The following is an 8,430-nucleotide window of genomic DNA, read 5'->3' on the forward strand; positions in this document are numbered from 1 at the left end:
GTTTAACAGGTCCTGACTCCTGTCCAGGCTGCCTGTGTACGGCTTCATGAGCCATGGCATTAAGGGGTAGGCTGGGTCCCCAAGGATCACGATAGGCATTTCAACATCCCCAACGGTTATTTTCTGGTCCGGGAAGAAAGTCCCTTCCTCCAGCTTTCGAAACAGAGCAGAGTGCCTGAAGACGCGAGCATCATGTACCTTTCCCGGCCATCCCACGTTGATGTTGGTGAAACGTCCCTTGTGATCCACCAGGGCTTGCAGCAGCATTGAAAAGTACCCCTTGCGGTTTATGTACTCGGTGGCTTGGTGCTCCAGTGCCAAGATAGGGATATGGGTTCCGTCTATCGCCCCACCACAGTTTGGGAATCCCATTGCAGCAAAGCCATCCACTATGGCCTGCACGTTTCCCAGAGTCACTACCCTTGATATCACCAGGTCTTTCATTGCCCTGGCAACTTGGATCACAGCAGCCCCCACAGTAGATTTGCCCACTCCAAATTGATTTCCGACTGACCGGTAGCTGTCTGGCGTTGCAAGCTTCCACAGGGCTATCGCCACTTGCTTCTCAACTGTGAGGGCTGCTCTCATCCTGGTATTCTGGCGCTTCAGGGCAGGGGAAAGCAAGTCACAAAGTTCCATGAAAGTGCCCTTACGCATGTGAAAGTTTCGCAGCCACTGGGAATCATCCCACACCTGCAGCACGATGCGGTCCCACCAGTCTGTGCTTGTTTCCCGGGCCCAGAATCGGCGTTCCACGGCATGAACCTGCCCCAGGAACACCATGATTTCCACATTGCTGGGGCCTGTGCCTTGTGAGAGGTCTATGTCCATGTCAATTTCCTCATCACTCTCGTCGCCGCGCTGCAATCGCCTCCTCGGCTGGTCCTGGTTTTGCTTTGGCATGTCCTGGCTCTGCATATACTCCAGGACAATGCGTGTGGTGTTCATAGTGCTCATAATTGCCGCGGTGATCTGAGCGGGCTCCATGATCCCAGTGCTAGCTATGGCGCCTGGTCTGAAAAAAGGCGCGAAACTAGTATCTGACGGACCAGGGGAAGGAGGGAGGGTGGGAGGGAGGGAGGGGCGAGTGACGACATGGCGTACAGGTACAGGGAATTAAAATCAACAAAGGTGGCTGTGCATCAGGGAGAAACACAAACAACTGTCACACAGAATGGCCCCCCCCAAAGATTGAACTCAAAACCCTGGGTTTAGCAGGCCATTGATTTCACGGCGGGAGGGGGAAGCTAATGAATACAGAACAAATCTATATTTTACATCTTAAGACGACAGTGCAGCATGACTGATAGCCCTCGGCATCTTCTGGGTGCTTGGCAGAAAATACTGGGCGCTTGGCAGTTAGTGTACTAAGACTGATAGCCACTGCAGTATGACGACGATGGATACCAGTCGTAATATACTATCTACTGCCAAAAGGCAAGGGGCTGCTGCTGTGTAGCAATGTAGCCCCACGTTTGCCAGCCCCACGTCTGCCAGCACCCAGATCACCCTTGGCCTCTTCTGGGTGCTTAGCAGAAAATACTGGGCGCTTGGCAGAAAATAGCATACTACGACTGATAGCCATCATTGTCAAGACAGTTCGATAGGACTGAGCATGTCTGCCCAGGTGCCCATGATTGACAGCCACTGCAGTACGATGACGACGGTTACCAGTCGTAATAAACCATCTACTGCCAAAAGGCAAAAGGCAAGGGCTGGTGCAATGCAGCCCTACGGCTGCCAGCCCCACGGCTGCCAGCACCCAGATCGCCGATGAAGGCTACCAGTCATGCTGCACCGTCTACCGCCAAAAGGCAGTTAGCTGCTGCTGCTGTGTAGCAATGCAGTCCCACGTCTGCCGGCACCCAGATGACATATGGTGACGGTGAGCTGAGCTGAGCGGGCTCCATGCTTGCCGTGGTATGTTGTCTGCACAGGTAACCCAGGTAAAAAGGCGCAAATCTATTGTCTGCCGTTGCTCTGACGGAGGGGGAGGGGCCTGACGACATGTACCCAGAACCCCCCGCGACACTGTTTTGCATCATTCGGGCATTGGGATCTCAACCCAGAATTCCAATGGGCGGCAGAGACTGCGGGAACTGTGGGATAGCTACCCATAGTGCAATGCTCCGGAAGTCGACGCTAGCCTCGGTACTGTGGACGCGGTCCACCGACTAGAGCACTTAGAGCATTTTATGTGGGGACACACACAATCGGCTGTATACAACCGATTTCTATAAAACCGGCTTCTATAAATTCGACCTAATTTCGTAGTGTAGACATACCCTAAGTGTCTGATTTCAATAATCATTGTATGGCTATTTTTCTGTAACTATACTGTACGGCCTAAATTCTCAAAACTATCTAATGATTTTGGGAGCCTTGATTTCTGGGTGTCTGACTTCAGATAGTGTGGCCCTGTTTCCAGAACTGGTGAACATCCAAAACTCCAACCAAAGTGAACAGGGGCTGTGGGTACTGAGAATGTCTGAAAACCAGGCCCTAGCTGTCTCAATTTGGGAACTCAAAGTGACCATTCAGACTGGCTGATAATGGTTATCAGTCAGTCCAATTACAGAAATTTGTATAATCACTATATGGTGGTGTTTTTTAAATTAAAAAAGAAACCACGAAAATAACAATTATTCAGCCTGAGAAGAAGGAAGAAGTTACACTCAGAACATGAAGCTGAGATCCACCTTTTCCAATGGTGGCATGTGAAGGCCTTCAAGTTTTGGAATAAATCCCATAGCTTGAATGTGCATGGAGAATGGAAAAAAATCACCTTTTATGGCCACCCGCTGAAATCAATACACTTTCTGCAGAAACCACATAGATATAAACCACAAGCCATTGCACAAAATACCCTTATAAAACAAAAACACAGTATATTGCATGTGGTAGTGTGCATAAAATTATTTTATGTGATTGGTCTAACATAGAGGGTCTCAAACTGGGGGTCGGGACCTCTCAGGGGGTTGTGAGGTTATTACATGGGGGTCGCGAGCTATCAGCCTCCACCCCAAACCCCGCTTTGCATCCAGCATTTATAATGGTGTTAAATATATTTTAAAAGTGTTTTTAATTTATAAGGGGGGGGTCACACTCAAAGGCTTGCTATTTAAAACGGGGTCACCAGTACAAAAGTTTGAGAACTAGACGCTCACTGTATTCACTCAAGCCATTTAAAAAGTGAGAAACTCTCATGGTAATATCCTGATCTGAAGCTAATCTATATGCAAACAATAACAGATTTTCAGGGGGAACATAATCAATACAAAAGTCTTTTTACAAACAAATGAACTATTTACCTTTTCTTGTTGTTTTTCTGTTCCATCTTCCTGTTGGTTTATTCCTAATAACGATGATCTAATTTAATCTTTGATGTCTCATTTCCTCTTTTTTCAAGAATGTTGTCAGAAGGGTATCTTTGTGGAATCCCCTATTTTTGTGACGACTTCTTGAGTTCCAAGCTCTACAGAAAACGAGCAGCAGAGGAGAAGGTGCATGAGATGAGCTCCATGTGTGGCTTTACCTATTCCTCCATGGATGAAACACAGGGCAGAAGTCTCTTTCAGAGGTGCAGGTCTGTGAGCAAGTTCTTTTCTTCAGTCCATTCAAAAGGAAGCAAACACAACGGAAGACAGAAAGAGACTTTACTGCAGGTTATTCAGAGCACAGAGTTTGAAAGGCAAACATCTCCAGTTGGGGATATGTCTGGAGGATCCACAAGTAGAGATACCTACCTGGTTCCTTCTTCCTGTAAAAGCATTTGCAAGAATTACAATGATTTACACATTGCTGGAGGCCATGTGATGCCTATCAGCTCAGTAACAACAGATTTTACCTGTGACAGTGGGATAGGTCCATTTTTGGAGTCATCAGAGATTCCTCCGCCTATGGAATCTATGAGGATGCCAACCAATGACCTCATTCGCAAGCCCGTCCAAGGGTACTCGTCATGCTGGCGAGTGACCAGCATAATGCAACACCAGCAGCCACTCTCCAATTCAATACTGAATGACTACCTAGAGCAGAAAGTGGTGGAGTTGTACAAGCAGTATATCATGGACAGCATGGTCAACAGTGCATCCCCCACTCAGATCCTGGCCTCTGAGCTCATCATGACCAACGTAGACCAAATCAGCATGCAGATATCACGAGAGAGGAATATGGAGACCACCAAGGCCAAAGACATGGTCATTAACTGCCTGTTACGACTGGCCAGTGGAAAAGTATCTAGTGAAATAAGCACCCCTAGTCTGCATATTTCGCAATAAAGCAGCATCAGTATGTAGACTGGTGGCATTAAGGTGGTCTGCAGCTAGAAAGCTTACAGGTTTTGTAAATACAAATGTTAAGTTCTCAGTTTAGTACTTTTCTGGTATTATTGAATTAAACCCTGTTATAACTAATAGTATTGTTATTTGACCAATTTTTGTTGGCCAAAGAGAAAAACTTTTGAGCTACACAGATCTGGTCCTGAAAAAGAGCTCTGTGTGGCTTGAAAGCTTGGCGCTTTCACCCACCCAAGTTGGTCCCATAAAAGATATTACCTCACCCGCCTTGTCTCACTAATATCCTGGGACCCACAAGGCTACAACAACACTGCAAACATTATTGTTATTTATAATTTGTACTGTCGTTGCACCCAGGAGCCCCAGTCTTGCTAAGCTCTCCCTCCTGCTTGGAATCTGCCATTCTATCATTTGTAGGGCCCTACCAAATTCACGGTCCATTTTGGTCAATTTCATGGTCGTAGGGTTTTAAAAATAGTAAATTTCATTATTTCAGCAATTTCAAGCTGAATTTAGGGGGGTGGGACAGCTCAGTGGTTTGAGCATTGGCCTACTAAACCCAGGGTTGTGAGTTCAATTCTTGAGGGGACCATCTGGGGCAAAATTAGTACTTGGTCCTGCTAGTGAAGGCAGGGGGCTGGACTTGATGACCTTTCAAGGTCCCTTCCAGTTCTAGGAGATAGGATATCTCCATTAATTTATTTAAATTTTATTTATAAAATTTCACAGTGTTGTAATTGTAGGGGTCCTGACCCAAAAAGGAGTTGTGGGGAGGTCGCAACGTTATTGTCGGGGGGGTTGCAGTACTGCCACCCTTACTTCTGCGCTGTTGCTGGTGGCGGTGCAGCCTTCAGAGCTTGGCAGCTGGAGAGCGGCAGCTGCTGGCCGGGAGCCCAACTCTGAAGGAAGAGCCACAACCAGCAGCAATGTAGAAGTAAGGATGGCACGGTATGGTATTGCCATCCTTCTGTGCTGCTGCCTTCAGAGCTCGGCCCTCAGTTAGCAGCCACCACTCTCCGGCTGCCCAGCTCTGAAGGCAGCAGCACAGAAGTAAGAGTGGCATGGGAGGGTGTGTTATTGCCACCCTTACTTCTGCGCTGCTACTGGCTGGGTGCTGCCTTCAGAGCTGGGTGCTTGCCATCAGCCACCGCTCTCTGGACACCCAGCTCTGAAGGCAGTGGAGAAGTAAGGGTGGCAATACTGCAGTACCCCTAAAATAACCTTGTAACCCCCCTGCAGCTCCCTTTTGGATCAGGACTCCCAATTTGAGAAACGCTGGCCTTCCCAGTGAAATCTGTATAGCGTAGAGTAAAAGCACACATAAGACCAGATTTCACGGCAGGAGACCAGGTTTCATGGTCCGTGACGTGTTTTTCATGGCCGTGAATTTGGCAGGGCCCTAATCATTTGTACAAGTGTGAACCCCAGCCTTCCTCCCAAACACAGCTGGCTGTGTCCAGATCTCGCAACTATGACTAATCTCTACTGTCTGCCCCAGCTCTATCCATCCCCTTACTTTCTTTGTTTCGCCACCTTCCCTGCCCACTCTCTCTCAAATCCAATCCAAGGTCCATTCTGAGCCAAGTAGGCTCCCCAAGTGTGTGTATGAATTTGTTTTTCTCTGAACTGAACCTTTAAAAAGAACTGGGAAAAGTGATAATGATCTGCAATCACCTGCAGACATTGGTTTTTTTTTGCCAGCTAGCTATATACAATGCAGCTTGGGGAATAGAACTGAGCTTTAGAAAACATAGCACTCTACCACTTGAGCTAAACGAAAATCTTCCTTAACTGATATATGCAATATCCTCTTTTTAGGCCCTTTAATGAATATTTTCTTATGAATCAAGTCGTGTAGGGTATTGAAGGGAGCAGAAAATCGGATTCATCATAGTTGGGAGAATTCCAAACTGCACACTAAAGGCCTGTCCCATTGAAGGTAACGGGACTATTTCCACTGAATGCTTGAGGAAGTCTAAATATCCCACCCAATAGCGGGCAGCAGTACATGTACACAGCAAGCAGTACATTAAAGTTTGGGTTTGTTCTTATTTGTTTCTAATTAACTTGTTTATTCATAATAGTGTCCCTTGCTGTGATCACTGGCATGCACCTCAGATCACAGAGCCTGGCTTTTGATGTACTCTTATAAGGAAGTCCTTCCCACCCCCCAGACTTGCATTCACATTTTTTAGACTCATTTTTTTGTGGAAGGTACTATCTCCTATTATGAGGTTGTACAATAGCTAGCATAATGGGGGGCCAGTCCTTCTGTGTGCTACTGTAATACAATAAATTATTAATAAACACCCACCAGGTATTTTTGCTTTGGCGATTCGTTAGAGCTTAATAGTTGCCTTTGCATCTCTCTCGGTGGGATCTTTTTTACTTTCATCTGTACAGTTTTTTTTTATCAGCCTGTTACATTTTTAAAAAAAATAAACGTTACTTAAAACTTCATTTTGTTGCCGCTCTCTTGCGACAAATTGCTTAGTGATAACATTTATACTTCCCTACTATGTGATAATTTCAGGATGAAATGAATATTTGAAGTAAAAATTGTTGAAATTTGTAGATTTCTAATACCTTTGAAGTGAGGGCCCCATTCAAATATAGGGGCGTTATATCTTGTTGTCATAGCAACCTACTATAATACTATTATGCAGCAAATCAGGAAAGGTAATCTTTCCTTTGTTACAGTTCAGGATACTTCAATGATCAAATGCAATTTACAAATAGAAATGATGCTATTTTCCATCCAAGAAACACATTTTCACGGTAGCATGTAGAGAGTTATGCAACATCAGTTAATAATAAACATCTCTTCAAATCCTTTATGGTCTTCTTTAAACCTGCCCAGAAGAATACGGATATGCTGGGCCCTTTAGAAGCTATTTGCGAATAGCATGTGGAGCACCGCTAGAGTAAGTGAATAATGCAAATTTTTTTTTTACAGATATGCATTTAGATTTTTAAATGAGTTTAGTTTGACCATACTTGTACCCTGGTTTTGGTTGTTTTCTGCTAACATTCAAATGATTGAGTTTTACTGAATCAAATGTTAGTAGAAAATGAATTGCAAAGTCAGAGGCATGAATATTCTTGCCCAAAGTGCTTGCATCCTCATCAAGGCACTGAAATTGTTTCTTGCAAACACTCAGCTCTAAGCATAGCATTTGCTGTTTGGCTTGTGATCACACAATTGACATTTTAATCAGCTGATTCTCATAAGTCCAGAACTTAATTTATTTTTCCTTAATGGTGGGTGCTTGATTAGCAAGTACAGTAAATATGTTTTAAAAAGTGTTTCCACTGAGTCATGTAGCATGGCAGGTATCCCGCAGATTCATGAGATGCAACTGAAACTAACTATAGTGAGAGTTGGTACGTAACCCAGCACAGTTAGATGGCTAAATGAGATACAAGAGATTAATATATTGCAGTTTTGGCTGCTGTCTCATTGGAGTTTTGATTTAGAATTGCATCATTGAAAAGGATTATTAATAATACCTTCTATTGGCAGTAGTGCCCGAGGCTCCATCCCCCTGCCATCAAGTATTTGATGTGGCTACCTTCCGCACAAGAACCTGCCACTCTTTTCTTCAGAATGGAAACAGATGTTACATCAATACAGCCTGCGCTATTCAGGAGTCCCAGTGGTTTAAAGCCCACAATGATCTCCAGAACATCAGCTGCTTTGATCACAAGCCCGTGCAACACACTATATTTTGCCATGCAAAACTTCACTGTGGACTTCAAAGTTGTATCTGTCCAGTCCACTCAGTCAGGGCCGGCTCTAGGTTTTTTGCCGCCCCAAGCAAAAAAATTTTTGGCTGCCCCCCACCCCAGCCCTGGGCTCTCACCCCCCCACCAGTGCCCTCCCCCACTCGCACCCCCTGCCGCCCCAGCCCTGGGCTCTCTCTTCCCCCCCCCCGCACCCCCTGCTGTCCCAGCCCTGGGCTCCCCCCCACCAGTGCTGACTCCACCCACTTCCCCCTCGCCTCCAGCCGGTCCTGCGCTGGCAGGGTAAGGGTAAGCAGCGGGGCTCCCGGGCCGCACCTCAGCCTAGGATCCCTCCAGCCAGGACTCCCACCTCCAGGACTGGCCGGGACCCAGGAGGGCAGAGTTGGGG

General features: G+C 46.1%; 1 protein-coding gene across 1 annotated transcript; it reads left to right on the forward strand.

The window, feature by feature from the left end:
- Window positions 1-3,410: 3,410 nt before the first annotated feature.
- On the forward strand, window positions 3,411-4,469 carry TASL (TLR adaptor interacting with endolysosomal SLC15A4). Its single transcript, XM_065423672.1, has one exon. It carries the CDS (start codon window positions 3,411-3,413, stop codon window positions 4,278-4,280), a length of 870 nt encoding a protein of 289 aa, XP_065279744.1. The 3' UTR covers window positions 4,281-4,469.
- Window positions 4,470-8,430: the final 3,961 nt, after the last annotated feature.

Source organism: Emys orbicularis, chromosome 1 (assembly GCF_028017835.1).
Source record: "Emys orbicularis isolate rEmyOrb1 chromosome 1, rEmyOrb1.hap1, whole genome shotgun sequence".
Classification (NCBI taxonomy): Eukaryota; Metazoa; Chordata; order Testudines; family Emydidae; genus Emys; species Emys orbicularis.

Bases quoted from the DNA above. Each gene is read 5' to 3' on its own strand.
- TASL (XM_065423672.1), top strand. From the start codon at position 3,411: ATGTTGTCAGAAGGGTATCTTTGTGGAATCCCCTATTTTTGTGACGAC.